Genomic DNA, 17,441 nt, shown 5'->3' with positions numbered 1-17,441 from the left:
TACAACCCAGCAGCAGCCACCCCCTAGGGCCAAATAATTTGAAGATGCTACTTACCTGCCTGCCAACTGCTTTTGAGCCACTGGGACTTGCAACTAAGTGCTGGCTTCCCTACAGACTTTAATTGTTGGAAGCTAGCAGGAAGTTGCAAGGAGATCTTCACTTAAGCACTTATGATCCTTGCTTAATGATGGCTGTGAGGAATGCCAGGTTTGTCACTAAGTGATGCAGTCATGTGACATCACACTTCAAAACTGCATTGCTTAGCAACAAATTATGGTTCAGTTACCATTATTGAGCAAGGACTACCGGTAAATTATTCCCAAAATTAAAAACTATTGAATGGATTGATTTCTAATAATATTTTAATAGAATGCATGCTTATAATCATGTCTGCTGCTGAAATGAAAACCAACTTTATGTTTTCCCATATGTCAGATAAAATCTAGTGTTGAAAAAAAATCTTAATGCAGTCTTTCAAAAGAGACATCTATAATTTTGTGAAAATTATTCTATGCAGCATTCATATGGAATATACACATGATATCTTGAAGGAGATAGAAGACATTTCAAGCATTGGGGTTCCAGAGCTGATTAATTCTTCTAAAGATGGATACTCTTCCACTTACCCTACACTGACCAGGTAATAATTACACATTTGGCCATATCTTCTGTTTGCTATAGGTTGGTTAAATATTCTTAATATGATAAACCATATTTTTCTCTCTGGGCGCAAAGAGTTATTGTCTGCTGCAAACTGCACGTAGGTTCAGGAAGGACATCTGGCATGAAACGCTCAAGCTCTGTTCAGTTGCCCCAGTGCAAGGGATGACAGGGTCATTAAAAGATTAAAAAACCTGATGTATGGTTCTCTTACCATAATAATTGGATGCTCAACAAGATTGTTTACTTGTAAATGACTGTGGCTCAGATTTATTCATCATCATCTTTCCAAAAGTAAGTTGCTTCACCATAAAGTTTGCAAAATCCTGTATGTGCCCTGAGACTTTTCAGGTTTCTCACTTATTTTCTTAGGTCCTTGGATACCCTTTTCAAAAGTCAGCAGATTCACAACTACTATGACCTTTCTCATGTTTTCGATATACTGCATATACCAAGTTATTGAACAATTTCAACAATATGCCACCATCATTCTTACCATAAAGACAGCTGCTGTTCTGTTCCAGCCTACGAACTGTTGGAATGTCAGGGGCAACCCCTTTTTATAAACAATAGGCTGGAACTAATCCAACCAATTTTTTTTTAAATCCCATTTATATCCCACCCTTCTCCGAAGACTCAGGGCGGCTTACAATCTAAAGCACAAATCAATGTGCTTAGCAATAGCCTTCATTCTATGTATATGCCTGCTTATTAGGGCTTTCGCCCCCCCCCCAGCGGCATTATTACAAAGTCAGCTTATTGCCCCTAACAATCTGGGTCCTCATTTTACCTACCTCGGAAGGATGGAAGGCTGAGTCAACCTTGAGCCTGGTGGGACTCGAACCTGCACTAATTGCAGGCAGCTGGTGTTACTTAAGGAGGCATTAGCCCACTGCTCTACCAAGGTTCTTGCAAAAGCTAAACAAAAAAGTTCAAACAAAAGTTAAACAAATACAGACCAAGACTTTATCAGAAGCTCTTCAAACGGTTGCCTTCAGAAACCAGCACCTCCCACACATTCCCCTTTTAAACAGCAGTCTCAAGGCATGGCTTCTCATTGCCTTCTCCCGAGTTGCCTCATTGCTTTCCTTTGCTCAGTTCTGCTAGATTGCCTCCTGCTCCTAGCGTCCCTGAACAGAGCCAGCTGGGGATCGTCTTCTTCCAATCTTTCAGGCTCACACAGCTGGGTCTGAGGAGGAACAAGACGGGAGGGGCCTGACTGAGAGTTCTGCGGTGCATCAGAACCTTCCTCTGACACCAACGCTGTCCAAATCCCTCCTCCTCCTCTTCAGAATTGTCCGACTCAGCTGCCGAATCCACAGGCTGACGCTGAATCACAACAGCTGCCAATATACTGTTTTTGTTAATCAACTTTATACAGTAACTTAACTAAGTGCTTCTCCGCACATCTGACTGCAAGTTGAAATCCACACATCTAATTGCAATATGAAAAATCAGAACGCTGGATAATTTTGTCTTTCCTCTACAAAATTTAGTATATTTCCTTAGGTCATTTAGTTTCATAATAGTTCATTAGACGTGGTTTTGCTTCCTTGGTTTGGATTCGTGTTCTTACTTTGAATGATAATAACCACATGATTTCATTTTTATTTTAGGTTGCCTTTTGTATGTTTTATTATAGCTAATTCAAGTTTGATAGATAGATACTACATATGCATCAGAAAGTAGTAATGTAATGCTAAGTAGTATGAATATATTTAATACTTCCTCATCCTTTCTTTACCAGACAAACTTTTCCCATTTTCTTCCGGGTGATGATGACTCACCTAGAAACTTCAATAAGAAGTATATCTGCTGGAAAATCATCAGATTCAAGTGAGGTAATATGATAAAATAGAACTTGGGGTTTCTAGCAAGGCATCTGCATTGCTAGGAATATGCCTTCATTCAGGGAAAGAATATGTACTCTTTTGATATGTTTCATAGAGATTATTAAGATCGAAAACACCTACCTGAATATGTAGCATTAGTATTTGTGTATTGGCATACATAAAAACCTGGTTTTGTCTTGGAGGTAGTTTTTGGAAATTACAACACCCAATAGGTGGCATTGTTTCATTGATGGAACCTGAAATAGCCCAACCCTGCCAGATTAAACCAGCCAGCCAGATACTAGGAAAATCTTATCTGGGGCTACAACCCACAACAGTTTATTTTTCCAGGGGCTTCTCAAGGGCTTAAACTCATCCTCCCACCTTTCCAAATTAACAGATGTTTGACATAGAAGCAGGATTAAAAAATGTTTAAAGAAGGTGGCTGGGACATGTTTCTATAATAACCATCTGTTGCCTGCGAACAGCTGGTTTCTTATAAGCAAACCCAGCTATATGTTTTTGTGCATGGAAAAGTGGGATGGCAGGAAATATGACCTGGAGTCCCATATTATGATTTCTGCATGGCTGTAGAATTTGTAATAGTAAAATCTCAGTAAAGCCATTTGCAGGGTTAGGGTGCGCTGCTCCCCAATGTCTTTAAAATCAGACTTCATGACAGCTTACATGGCATAGTCAATATATGTCATTTTTGTAATGATGTCATTATGGAAGGATGAAATTTATATAATTTGTGTAATGATGTTGATGCATAGATTCATGTACCTAATGTAAATGTCCGTTTATTTAGCATATAGTTAATGTAAATTAGCCTTAAAGATACAGTATGTGACTTATCTGAACTACGTTTGATTTAATGGACTTGGCCATTATTTCCAGGGAATTTCCAAATGAACATTTTGTCTTTTGTATTTGGTCTTCTAAGTATGTGTGTGGGAAGTGGGGTTCCATTAAATCCAGCTTTTACTATTGAAAGTGGAAGCAAATCTGATCCAATTCTTGCATCAACCTCAGAGGGAAGCCCACAAAATTCTTTCTCTGATGCATTTTACAGATGCATTTTATATAAAAGTTGTTAAATGCTAAATCTGCACAAGAAGTCTATGTAGGTTTTAGCATAAAATTTGAGTTATGCTTCAACACCATTCAAACCTGTTCATTGTAATCCTGTTATTCCAGGCTAGGTATGTACATATTTGTAGCCCTAATCTATCAACCCAAGTTTGCGTATTAGTAGGTTCTATGGCTCACAATAGAGTTTTTAACAAGAATAGAAGATTATGTTTGCAATATAAAATTTTGGTCGTGGGGGAGGGGGAAACAGATCTGGATTTGATGAGCATATTATCAACTTTAATTGAGAAAAATGAGAAATTGAATATAACCTTGCAATAGGAACATGAAGTAAAAAAATACAACCATATGAAATTGAGAGATGAAAATTAATAATTCCATAAATGGGTCAAGTAAGTTGCAATATATTGAACTCTTTTCTGTCTAAACAGTTACAGGATGATACCCAAATAATGTCATTTGTGTGCGTTCCATAGATCCAATTAGAGAAGTTGTTACACTGGAACCTGGCTGTGCGTGATTTCCACATCCTTGTTAATTTGGTCAAGGTGTGTAACATTCACATTAATGTTTCTTATATATGAAACCGTGATGGCTTTTTGTCTGTTGATATATATTCAGATTTAAATATTTGTTTAATTTACTATTAATTTTATATACCACCTGTCTTTAGGTGGCTATACACTGACTTGATTTTGTGGACCTGTGTTGAAACTTTCTTTTCATCCTGAATACATTACTCTTACAAGACGTATTCTGACATTTTGTTTTAGCAAGGCAGGTCATGTGCAAAAAGAACATACCGTAGGTCTTGCAAGATTTAGATGCTGTAAGATATTTTAACCATATGCATTTATATATTCATTGGAATAAGGGTGAGTGAACGCCCTCTGATATGAATGTGATTGTCCTGGAAGGATCATATTGCTGACTTTAAACTTAGACAACTGGAATTATTTCGCATATCTCATATCTTTAAAACAATCCATGTTCTTCGCCTTTTAAAAATTCCCATTATTTTTTTTAATCTATTTCAATTTAAGTAGTCATTATTTTCTTTCTTTACTATTGTCTAACAAACATAACATCATTCCCAGTTTTGAAGAAATGCTGGGCTTGTTGCTATTCTTCCTTCCTTCTTTTCCTCCCTCCCTTCCTTCCACCACCGTTGTCAATGTGTCACATGCACATATTTGTTTGTATAGGGGGATATTTACAGTTTTGGTATCAGTGGGGTTTGGCACCCCTTCTCATGTTACAGTGGGGATTGCATTTTCAAATAAGATTTAGGATAAACAAAAATTCTTGTGTGCTAAGATTTAAGATAAACAAAAATTCTTCTGTGCTACATTGCAGTAGGGTGACTTTAATATGGCAATAGGATTGAGTATATACTGATAGTATGAGTGAGTCCATTTCATGGTTAATTTGAGTGCTTATTGGTGTTCTCAGCTGTTATTTGATAGGTTATTCTGTTGTTTTTATTGTTTTGCTGTTTTTGTAAGGACCTTCCTCAACTAGGCCTCCCAAGAAAGCAGAACTCTTGAAACAGACATTTTCTCAAAAAAAAACTTTTATTAGGGGCTCCGTTGGGGGGCTCTTCAAGGTGTCTCTTGCTTTCGTTTCTCTCTTGACTCCAAGCTCAAACCCTCTCCTAGATAAGGGTGATACATTCCTTCTCCTGGTGGAAGGACATAGTGGCAAGACAGTGCAAAGCAGCTCCAAAGCATCCCCTCTCCCAACAGAATGGCAGGCCCCCCAAAAAATGGTTACAAAAGCAAGCGTACTATAAGGAGAGAAACAATATACAGTATTTCTTTGGGGATCTGACAATTTTAATTATTAGCAGCCCAGAGTCATGTATGTGAGATGGGCAGCTTACTAAATAAATACTCTTTCAAGTAAACGCTATACTATCAATGTGATATTTAGGAAGGAATGTGGTGATATATAGTGTTCATATTCTGCAGTAGTAGTTGTATTTTTTAGCTAGCACTATATTATTTTATTATATTTTAAAGCTTTTTCTTAACTTTCTCCAAACAGGTATTTGATAGTCGTCCTGTACTCAGTGTTTGCTTGAAGGTAAGTGAGAATCATGTGATAAGAGACACGAAATTCAGGAAACTTTACAGTAAACTATTATATCACCTTCCTCTTATATATACCTGCTCTGAGTAGAGATGTCCACATTTTCTACATATCACTTTTCTTTTGGTATAACGGTTATAACCTTTCACAACAACTTATTTCCCAAGGAGAAAATAGACTTCAGAGGTAAAGGACCTGAAAGGAAAGCATTGTGATTCTGCCTTCTGAACTGCTTGTTTCTGGCTTGGTTGTCATGCATTATTTTCATTGGTGGGTGGGTGTACAGATGAATGCATATTTTAAGTGACATATATTTCAGATGACTTCCAAACAAATATGGTTTTCTTGTAGGGTAAATATTGTCAAATTTTGTCATTCCTCAAAATGAACACTTCACAACTGAAAAGCTACAGCCAGTTTAGTACTGCCCAAAGCTTCCATTTTGAGGAGTCCATTTGACTCTACGCCTTATTCCTATCAATGCAGATAGTCCTCATTTAGTGACTGCAATTGATTTTGGTGACTCAACGATTAAGTGAAGGGGTTGATAACTGAAAATCAGGTAACCGTGACTGTGCTTAGGACTTTACTTAAGCTTTCCTTAGGAGCAAAAACAAAAGCCTTTAGTGTCAAATTGATGAGAGTTTTGCCAGTTTCAGACAGTTCTAATCAACAAATTATGGTCACAGAATTGAATTTGTTAACTTGCCATTAGCACTTTTTAGGGACCTTTTTAGCATTGTGGAGAAAAACAGCTTAGGAAGAGATTATTTAGGCAAAAAGAAAGAACCAGGTCAGGCATAGGATAACACAATGCTGTAATGGCAAACTTGTGATTCAGAGAAAGATGTTCAGAAGGTTGTAAATGTGGGCGTTGGTCACAAAGTTATTTTTTCCTTACTATCATAATTGCAAATGGTTGTTGTTTAAGGCAGCTGTTAAATGAGGGCTTTCTGTATTATGAAAAGGAGGGGTCAGCACAGATTATTTAATGATAGATGCTGATTGTATGAACTTTGGGTTATATGTACAAGGAATTTGCATATCACTGCTCAGAAACTACTGCCCAGCACCTGAATTTATTCACGTAACAACTCTAATGTATACGGTCTGATTGCACAAAAATTGAAGAACAGAAAACTGCTGACTACAGTGTAAATTTTGGGTAGGATTTACTAAACCTCTTCTGTCAGCAAAATGAAAGGGTAAAATGATGGCCCCTTTGCTTTTACTGTCTTGCGGATATTGAAAATCTGCTCCAGAAGGTAGAGAAGGATATTAGTGGATATGCAGGAGGGAGGAGAGACGGCAGAATACCCACAGCATAAGTGGACTTCTACTTACGGTACATTATAATGGCTTCCATCCTAAATACCTAGTTTTGGTGTCAGTCTGTGAGGAGAGTAACTAATTGGAATGATAAGATCTGGAAGTGATAGTAGCAAACTCTAATAAAGTTCTCTGCATCTCGAGAAAATTGTGTTTTCCAACATATCTTGGATTTGCTGATGAAGAATTCATTTAAATAAATTTGATGATAACCAACGTAAGAAATTAGATCATTTAAAATTTAAGCAAGAATAGTGAGTGCTTGAATGTTGTGACTTATTACGCAAGCTTAGAACACTCACCCTTGTTTGGGAGAATTGGCCACATTTGCTGACATTTTGTGTCTTTTTGTTTACCTAGTATGGTCGTCTGTTTATAGAGACATTTTTGAAGTCTGGTATGCCCCTCTTGGACTACAGCTTTAAAAAGCACAGGGTAAGATGTTAGGGATGGGCTGTTTCTTGATTGAGAGTGTTTTAAAGTGCTCATATGTGTTCTTTCAAAGTCTATAGTGCAGTGACCTACTGCAGAAAATAACAGAAAAGGAGGAGTAATTAGCATAACTGATTAACTATAAAACTGAATGGTAAGAACTTTGAAACAACAGTTTTTCTTGCAAATCTGGCAAGACTCAAAACAACTATAGGTTGTTAGGTAGTATCTTATTAAATGAGTGCTGCATCCTATAATTTTTTTTAATGTACATATTAGATATATCAGGTATTTCACACACACACACACACACACATATGTGCGGGTGTTTGTATGTAGGTCATTCGGGGTTTTTCCCCACGTAAAATTGGAGGTATCAGGGCAACATTTCAATGAAATCTCATCCGTCATCCTCAGGCTGGTGACTTCAGCTTCGTTCTTCTGGGAGAAGTGTGTGATAGTGGCTTGGCTGTGTTCTGATATATATATAAATCATCAGCATTGAGTACAAATGGGCAGCCATAAAAACTGAAACTATAAAATAAATATGTTCCTGTAAAAAAGAACCAGTTTAGTGCAGTGATAAAGGCATAAGGCTAGAAACCAGGAGTCTGTGAGTTCTAGTTCTGCCTTAGGAACAAAGCCAGGTGGGTGATCTTGGGTCAGTCACTCTCTTAGCCCTAAGAAAGAGGCAAGGACAAATCACTTCCGAAAAACCTTGCCAAGAAAAACGCAGGGACTCGTCCAGTCACCAGGAATCAACAATTGACTCAAAGGTGCCTGCACACGTGCACACACAACACCCAAGGATGACTTACAACTCAGTTTTTAAAAAAGAAAAAATGACTACAAGTTGACCTTAACTCTTGAATTCACTGCTGGTTTGCCACTGCTAATTTTTAGCAAGGATGACCAATGCCACTTTCTTCCTTTTTATTTTTTGGTATTTTTTGTCATGAAACATTTTGCCATTTAACTACTGTAAATTGCCCAGAGTTGCTGGGACCAGATGGCACATAAATTTAATAAATTATTATATCCCCAACATGGATTTCACACATGTGAAATCATAGCTGCCAGTTCTTTAGCTGGTATAAGCCTTCACTCATACCAAGTTCTTCCTAAGAACCTAGGACATCATAATGCATCTGCACAGTGTATGTGCGGATGCAACAAGTATGGTCATTTGTAATTGACAGATGGAAGTTTTGTCAATGCACAGCTGACCAAGTGCCACCCAAGGGTTTTTAATATGCCACCCATGTGCCAATAACCATTGGAACCACCATGACAGGTTTATGCTATAATCTTTCAACTTCAGTTTTCAGTTCTCGGTATTTCAACCTCCATTTTTTTGCCTTCCATTCTGTTATCCCATACTATTGCTACATGAATTATTATTATTGGTAGTGGTTTTTTTAAAAAACTGTGGTCCAGTTTATGCCCTTGGAATTTGCTGCAGGTGTCTTATAAAAGTACTAAGCAAACTCAACCCATATTATTTTAATGACATACCTGCCTTAGTGTCATGTACATTGTGAAGTGGTTCTCTATGCTTCAATATATTTTATTCAATGGATATGCTCAGGGCTTTTTTTGTCATAGAACGCTCAGAACAGAGTTCCGGCACCTTTTTTGGATGAAACCTTGTAGGGTAGGCAAGGCAGGTTGTATGACATGTGTGAGTTCCGGTACCCTTTTCTTTTACAAAAAAAGCACTGGATATGCTAAACCACAAGCAATGATTTTCAAATCTCATTAACTGAGATCTCAAACCATCTTCAGTCTGCCACAGATATATATCTGTACAAAACAAGATTTCGAATAGTAGCCACTTTGCACAAGTTTCTAAATGGATTTCTTTGGGTTGCAGGAGGATGTGCAGAGTTTGTTGAAAACCTTGCAACTGAGCACCAGACAACTTCATCATATTTGTGGCCACTCCAAGGTAAAGAAAACAACAACTACAGTGCTAGTGAATTCTTGTTACTTGTTTAGTTTCTCTAATTCTAGCAAGTTAGCACACTATTTAGTATTTTATTCATTGTAATGGATCAGTGGAAAAGTACTGTTTGGAAATGCCCAGATCCTGATTAACATTACTTAGGCCAATATGCTGTAAAAATGTTTATCTGCATCTTAATATTGCTGGTTCTGTTATTATTAAGAACTTTATTATAATATAAATATTCTGTTGTTGTTTTTTTACATTTTCTAATTAGCAATGGAGAAAGCATTCCTCCAAGAAAAATGCTACTTAGGAGACATGTCAAAGGCCACTTAGTGCATTCATAAAATACAGTGTTGATTTTTTGCAATAAAGAATCGGAGGAATATGAGCGGTTCTTTCTTGGTTTGCCTTTCTTACACATGTAGATTCATCAAGACACAGGTCTCACCAGTCATGTGCCTCTCCTAAAGAAGTCCCTCGAGCTATTTGTTTACCGAGTGAAAGCAATGCTGGCTCTCAATCATTGTCAGGAGGCTTTCTGGGTGGGCATCCTCAAAAACAGGGACTTGCAGGTAAGTGTATGTGTCTCATGAATGGCATTAATTCATTTTCACATATGTTCCTTGGCCGTTATTTAAAAAAAACCTCAAAAATTAATTATCGGATCTGATGCATATGATTTGGAATTAAGCTGCAGAGAATCATTCAAATGTGTAAAAGTTTGCGGCTTATACTAAATTACATTAAGATGAATTCACTGAGCAAGCTTTGGTATAAGAAATGCCAAACTTGAAGTAGTTTTCAAAAGATGAAGAATCGCTATACAAAAATATAACTGTTACACTGAGCTGGGTTCTCCATAGAAGGGACAGAATATACGTATATTTCCATCTTTCTTCCTTTGTTTGTTCAGTAAACAGTGGCTCAATTGCTACAGATTGAATAACTGATCATATATCCATTGGGATGACCTGAAAATGCTTCTCTCTTCCAGTAAAAATACTTTTCAGAAAAGAATATCTCTCTCTCTCTCATATTGTACAATAAGTTTACCTAGGGAGGGCAGTTTTGATCCATACAGGTAGTCCTCAGAACAATTCCTTTAGTGACCCTTTAAAGTTGCAATGCACTAAAAAAAAGTGACATGACCATTTTTCACACTTAATGTTTTTGCAGCATACCCATGGTTACATGATTAAAAATTCAAATGCTTGGCAACTGACTCATATTTATGATGGTTGTAGTGTCTTGGGGGTCATGTGATCATGTTTTGTAACCTGACAAGCAAAGATTCGCTGCGAGCAAGTGTGCAGCTATATACATTTTCTAAATAAATAAGCTGGGAGGCCAGGTGACTAGCTTAACTGCAAAGATTCACTGTTTTCTTGCTTTTCTTGTTGTTTCTAAATCCATTAAGAGCAAGCAAGTAACTAAGATTTACCCCATCCCCACAAAGTCCAGGACATGGTGGATGATTGAAAAGTGTGGGTTACAATTTTTCCAGTTCTTAACTTCCCTGCTCTTTTCCTGCCTGCTGTTCTTCTTTTGGTGATTTTCAAGATCAGGATTGCCTGACCATAGCCACAGAGGCATGGGAACTGATTTTCCTTCTCCACCATTGAGGCATTTTCTGATAAGGAGTTGAGTGATTAACTTCTCTGCATTGTTGTTAACATCTTGACTGTTCTCAGATATAAAAACCATTGTCATCAAGATAAATTATAAAATACCCTCAGCTTATCAGTGAACTAACATATTGATAAATTTATATGAACTAACTTCCAATTCATTGCTAGCATGTCATTGTTTCCTTTAGCATGCTCGGGGATTCATTTCACCAATATACAGCATAACCACATAATACGGTACTGCAATTCCTTGATTATCAATTACTGTATTTCCTTTGCATTGTACATTATAGGAATGGGGTTTGATTCTTTCAGGCTGAAAGACAGGGCAGCCTATACTCAAGTTTAACAATTCAGATTGTCACAGAGATTCCAGTATTCTTTTCTGAACCACATCATATTGTTTAATCTGTTCTAGGGAGAAGAGATCCTTTCACAAGCATCACAAGTAACCGAAGCAGAAGAGACAGAGATGCCCACACTCTCTCAAAAGGATCCTGAAGAGGTATTCATCTAGAGGCAGATTACTTGCAGATTACTTGGTGATGGCTCTATACTTTGGAAAAGACCAGAACTATTTGTTCCCAAAGTGATATTGGCTCTAGAGGTAGTAGGCAAAATATGGAAAATAATTAACACAAGGATATGTAAAATATTACAAACTATTCCTTTCTTATGAAAAGTGGCAGCAATGCTACCCTGTTTTAAAAAGTAACAAACAGTGCAACTGAATTCCAGTTTTTTCCTTTGTTTTAGTTAGGTTGCTACTGCTAAATATACTTTATTTTTATTTTTATTTTAATTCCATTTATATCCCGCCCTTCTCCGAAGACTCAGGGTGGCTGAGTCAGAATTGTTAATTTATAAAAACAAAGAACCACTAAAAAATCTGACCATTGACATTTTAGCAACATTTCTGTTAGACCTTTACAGTTTACACCACTTATCCAAGCATATACTGACATGTTTTATTTTGTGACATTTCATAAGGTAGTACTGAGCAATCATGCTCAAATGAATAAGGATTTTGAAAGGATTACTCATTTTTTCCCCTTCAGAAGATGAAGAAAATGTGCTGGTTCATCTTTATATGGATCAAATCTTCTCTTTCATTTACAGAAATAAGACCAGCCCTACTCAATTGCAATTCCTTTTCTAAGTTAGGGTGAAAACATTATTTAATGCTTGGAGATTTCTCTCTTAAATCAGCTCCCAAGTTACTGCATTGATCTAATTTTGAAATATGAGTAAAACACCCAGTAAACTGGAAGGTTAAAAAAATAAAATTAATTGAAATGTATGTAAAGAATTAAGATTAAGCATGCCATCTAAGTCTATTTGTCTAAGAATGAAGAATTTATGACTTGTATCCCTCAGTCTTTGTTGTTTAAACATTTGGCATTTTCCTCAGGAAAAGGAAGTTTCAGAGACTGAAGATAGAATGGACACCAATGATAGCGACGAAGACAGTTCTGATTAGAATGTCTGGGTGAAACATTTTGGCTTCGATTATTAGAATTTGTTATCTATATCCCAAGAAGTTTATAATTTGTATTCAGACAATATTAAAATAAATTGGATGAGTCATGGGCAGTATTATTTGTCTTTTAATAATCAACTGTTACTATTTCTTTGAAAATGAATATATTGAGTACTTTTTTTCTCCCCCATACCTTTTTTTTTTTTTGCATCTCCATACTATTCCCCATAAGCAAACAATTACAAGTTTTACTTGAAATGCAACAATTAAGATAACTTTCTTAGGAAAGCTTACCTGCATTTAACAATTGTGTCAGGAAATGATCCCAGTTTAATAATTCACATGGTTGGATATAAAGCAGGAGATACATTTACGGTAAATTGACATTTGTTGGTATCAAAAATCACCTGCCTCAGGTAAAAGACTGGTATTTATATTTGTGATCCCAACAGAATATAAAAAGAATTGGGGATTATAACATTAAAATAGTGGTGGGTTTATATAATCTTCTGATAGAATATCTTTTTTTTTATAAAAGCAAAAGCTGACTTCATGTTTTTAATCACACGTGAAACAAACTTGCACGATCAAGCACAGTGAAATTTAGTGATGTTGACAGCCTCAAATTTTCTTTCTTAAATTAATATACTAGTATAAGGAAACTCCTTTTAGTTCCACTTGAAGGAAGTCTTGATCAAGAGATGGCACAGGCTCAGATTTCGTTAGTCGGAAACAGACAGACCCAGTCTCTCTCGGCTATCTTGGAAATAAGATCCTCTGATCTCCCAAAGGAACTCGAAATAACCAACGTGGGGGGAAATGTGATCAAAGGGGTGTCGTGGCCTCCCATCTTTTTGCAACTCAAATTTGGTGCTTTTAAGGTTAAGGTTAGGGACGCGGTGGCTCAGTGGGTTAGGACGCTGAGCTTGTCGATCAGAAGATTGGCAGTTTGGCGGATCAAATCCCGAGTGCCTTGTAACAGAGTGAGCGCCTGTTACTCGTCCCAGCTTCTGCCAACCTAGCAGTTCGAAAGCACGTAAAAATGCAAGTAGAAAAATAGGGACCACTCCGGTGAGAAGGTAACAGCGTTCCGTGCGCCTTTGGATGGAGACGTCCACGGACAAGTGCTGGCTCTTTGGCTTTGAAACAGAGATGAGCACCAGCCCCTAGAGTTGGAAACGACTAGCACGCAAGTGTGGGGGAACTTTTACCTTTACTTTTTAAGGTTAAGGTTAGGAAGCGGAAGATTTCTTATAGACTACATTATAAAAATTTCACACAAAACTAAAAGCCAACCCGAACGAAGAACTTTTAAGCCATAGACTACAACAGTCGCGCTCGGCGTACGACGACAGCGCTGCAAAGCTACTTCCGAGTTTCGGTTCCTCCGACAGGCCGTCACAGCCAATAGTGGTGCAGAAGTAGGAGCAACGTCGCGCATGCTCAAGAGTGGGAAAGGAAGGGGGCGCCCCTCCCGGCCTGCTTCTGGGGAACGTCGTGCGCGCGCAGGCGTCCTCGCTTATCGGTGGGAAGCGGGGCTGCTGCCAGCTGATTCGGCCATGTCGGTTCAGGAAGACCCGGTCCAGCGCGAGATTCACCAGGACTGGGCGAACCGCGAGTACATCGAATTGATCACCAGCTCCATTAAAAAGATCGCGGACTTCCTTAACTCCTTCGGTAGGTGCGGACGCCGTCCTCTCTCCCCCGGGCAGGAGGAGCGGAGGAGGATCCTCTCTGCAAATGGGGGTGATCGGCCGGGCGATGGGTCCGTGGCCGGCATTTAACGGCGCTCTCTTCCCTCTCCCAGACATGTCCTGCCGCTCCCGTCTGGCTACGCTCAATGAGAAGTTGACGGCGCTGGAGAGACGGATCGAATACATCGAGGCCCGGGTGAGGCATCTCCCTTGCGCGGCGGCAGAAGCTGCCGGGCGGGGGGGGGGGGGCTCGGCTCGCGAACGCCTCTTCCTGGGGTCCACCGGGCTCCGGGTCTCTCGTTGGAGGGGTGGGGGGAGGCTTGAAATTGCCCGGTCGCTGCACCTGCGGATTGGGCAGAATCAACCGGGGGCAGCTGGTTTTGTCTTTGGGGGATGGTGAGCGGAAGGGGAATCTCAGTTTTCAAAGTAGTGATATGTCTGCTTGTTTGTTTGTTTGTTTGTTTGTTTGTCTGTTTGTTTGTTTGAAATGAGGTAAAGGGACTTTCCTGTATTTGATAAATTAATTTTATTTATTTATTTATTTATTTAGATTTGTATACCGCCCTTTCCCGAAGGACTCAGGGCGGTTTACAGGGTAATTAAAACAAGAAATACAAAAGTTAAAATTCCCTGGCTAAATATATATAGTCAAAAGTGTTTGATGGTTGCAGCCTTTTTGAGCCATTGTTTGTTTCTTAGCGGGTTTTATATCTCACCTTTTCTTAGGAACTCAGGGAGATATAAATAATGCTCTAGTCCAGGGGTAGGCAACCTTGGCTCTTTTATGACTCATGGACTTCAACTCCCAGAATTCCTGAGTCAGCATAGCTGACTCAGGAATTCTGGGAGTTGAAGTCCATGAGTCATAAAAGAGCCGAGGTTGCCTACCCCTGCTCTAGTCTATCCCATTTTTTCCATAACAAGCTGCCCTGAGAAACAGTGGCCTAAAGTCATTCAATGGCTGAGCTTGGGATGGGTAAACTTGGCCCTGAGTCACAAAGGTGCCATTCCCAATTTGCTTTTCGTTTTGTAATAGGGAAAAGGTCTTGCAACCTTAAAATATATTCTTTAAAGACCCAATGCCTTTCCATTAGTTCTTATATAATACCCAAGCAACTAAAGTCACGTTCATTTCCAAGCTTTGTTCATGTTTCTTAAAATATAAACTTTTCTTGCTTCCCAATGGATACATATCTTTTCTGCTTCCCCAGACATTATGTTCCAAAGTAAGCAAAGGTTTTTTTCCTCGACAGGTAACAAAGGGTGAAACATTGACATAGTGTGAAGCTGGCAAGGAGTCAACCTTAGGGGAAAAAAGTGCAGCTGTTTAGAAGGCTGATGATCAGACTTCGGGTTTCTTCATTACTTAACATGGATGGGAGTTAACTCATTTTTGCCCCTTGGGAAGCTGCCTCCTCCATTTGGAGACTCTGTGGGTGATTCCAGCTGAAACAGCTAAATTGTACAAGAGCATGTTTAATTATGTTGTTTTATACAAGCAAATTCACTCAGTTCTTGTCCTATTGTGTCCCATGTACACGCAGAACTCTGGCTTCATGGCAACTAAATATTGATGGAACACAATCTTAATTTCTGGAAACACTGATTATTACTATGAGTTATTTTTAAAAATCTAAACAGATCAGGATATTAGGGCTATGCATAGTGTGTGGCTCTTATGGCTCGCTCTTGCTGCTCAAGATATCAAGTAACCTATTTGAATAAATGTGCAGTATGTGTAGGGTGGGTTGGGCTGAGGGAGATCATGTGCCAAGGGAGGGATGAGTCAGTTTTCTAAGTATTTTGTATTCTTTAATGTAATTTGAGATGTCTTTTCCATTTGTGTTCAATAAAATCACTTCTGCTTAACACATCTGAACATTTTTTTAGCTAATTTAAGAATACACATGCACTTGATACTGTCATAGAGTATTATGTAACCCTTATATCAGATTTGTCACATTCATGTATTATGGCTGTTTTATATTATGGTGCTTGTAGCATCTTGGAAATTTTTTGGTTCCTATGCTGCCCCACTCTCTCCCGCCTCCCCCCCCCACCCCCACACGTGTATGGCAAGAATTCTACAGGTGTTTATTCAAACCCTGCAAACAGGTCCTTGGAAAGCACTCCTGTAGCACAGGTCCAGATTCCAAGCTCAGTACATCAAGAATCACTGGGTAACCAAGTCCAATGGCTACACACAAAGTCCAAGAGTCAAATAAGCCAGGATACACAGCATGAGCACACAAGGCACAGAACTGGGCACATTGCTCCAACAACACTCAAGTCCTCAGAGTTAAGTAGGCAATGCCAGTGCAGCCCTTCATGAGCCGTGAGGATGCCTCCTCATGAGTAATCTAGCATTGACCGATGCTGTCTCCTCTCTGTTCTATGGGTCATTGGATTAGGAGGAGGTGTGAACTCTACCTCCTCATTGCTAACGGGTGGTAGCTGCTCCTAGTCCTGGCCTGGAGCCTCCGGGCCAATTTGCTGCAGCTGCAGTTCACTTCCCTTAGCCTGTCACTGGTCCGATCAACCCAGCTGAGGCTATTCCATCAGGCTAACACTCTCAGAACTCAAATCATAACCAATACTCAGCTCCACGCTTTCCTTTGCAGACTCAAACTCAACCTCCTCTGAACTTGAATCTGGAGAGGGGTCCTGGGGCGGATCCATGACTGATAAAGTTGGAACAAGAAATGTCTGGGAGATAATCGGGCGGCATCCAGAGGCCTGGCTTTGCAGATTACTGGTTGCGAGATGCTGTTTCTTAAGTTGGGCACCAGGAAATGGCAGCTGGGATTGCTGCTCTCGTACCAGTTTCCCTGCTTTATGGCAACACCCCTGCCTGAGCTCCTTGATTCTGCGTCTGGGTTGGCAATGGAGTGCCTGAGCTAATGATCCTAGGGGAGCAATACAAAGTTCCCATAAAAGGTTACTGTGAGGAATAGGCTGCACATCTGGTGAACAAAGTAGTTGACATTCACTCCGTGTTGGACTCCAACTTTAAAGCAGAATCTGTGGAGGTGGTGGGGTTACATCTTTCAAGGTGAACCTGGGACGAGTTTGGGAACTGAGGAAGTGGACAAGGCCCTCTCAGCTGCTAGTTTGGCCACTTGTATAATAGATCCATGCCCTTCCTGGCTTATTAAAGCTGCATGGGAGGGGAGATGGGATTGGATCTGGGTGGTAGTTTATGCCTCCTTGAAAGGGAGTGGTCCTACGAGTTCTTAAAAGAGGGGGTG

The 17,441-nt window shown here is 39.3% G+C and overlaps 2 protein-coding genes across 2 annotated transcripts in view; both read left to right on the top strand.

Moving 5' to 3' along the window:
* FANCD2 (FA complementation group D2) overlaps positions 1-13,340 on the top strand; it is a 51,526-nt gene extending 38,186 nt beyond the window's left edge. The window contains exons 36-44 of the mRNA XM_081317091.1: positions 519-641; positions 2,409-2,502; positions 4,065-4,136; positions 5,635-5,673; positions 7,369-7,443; positions 9,314-9,388; positions 9,817-9,963; positions 11,438-11,524; positions 12,431-13,340. Of these exons, the coding sequence (XP_081173217.1) occupies positions 519-641; positions 2,409-2,502; positions 4,065-4,136; positions 5,635-5,673; positions 7,369-7,443; positions 9,314-9,388; positions 9,817-9,963; positions 11,438-11,524; positions 12,431-12,499 (781 nt within the window). The 3' untranslated portion in view covers positions 12,500-13,340. The remainder of the gene's footprint in view (positions 1-518; positions 642-2,408; positions 2,503-4,064; positions 4,137-5,634; positions 5,674-7,368; positions 7,444-9,313; positions 9,389-9,816; positions 9,964-11,437; positions 11,525-12,430) is intronic.
* A 615-nt stretch (positions 13,341-13,955) lies between these two features.
* On the top strand, positions 13,956-16,011 carry BRK1 (BRICK1 subunit of SCAR/WAVE actin nucleating complex). The gene is made up of 3 exons (XM_081316989.1): positions 13,956-14,176; positions 14,307-14,389; positions 15,447-16,011. Exons 1-3 carry the CDS (start codon positions 14,059-14,061, stop codon positions 15,471-15,473), a joined length of 228 nt encoding a protein of 75 aa, XP_081173115.1. The 5' UTR covers positions 13,956-14,058; the 3' UTR covers positions 15,474-16,011.
* The last annotated feature ends 1,430 nt before the right edge of the window (positions 16,012-17,441 follow it).

This window comes from Vipera berus (genome assembly GCF_964194415.1).
Source record: "Vipera berus genome assembly, chromosome: 2".
Classification (NCBI taxonomy): domain Eukaryota; kingdom Metazoa; phylum Chordata; class Lepidosauria; order Squamata; family Viperidae; genus Vipera; species Vipera berus.
This window is presented reverse-complemented; position numbering and strand designations above follow the sequence as displayed.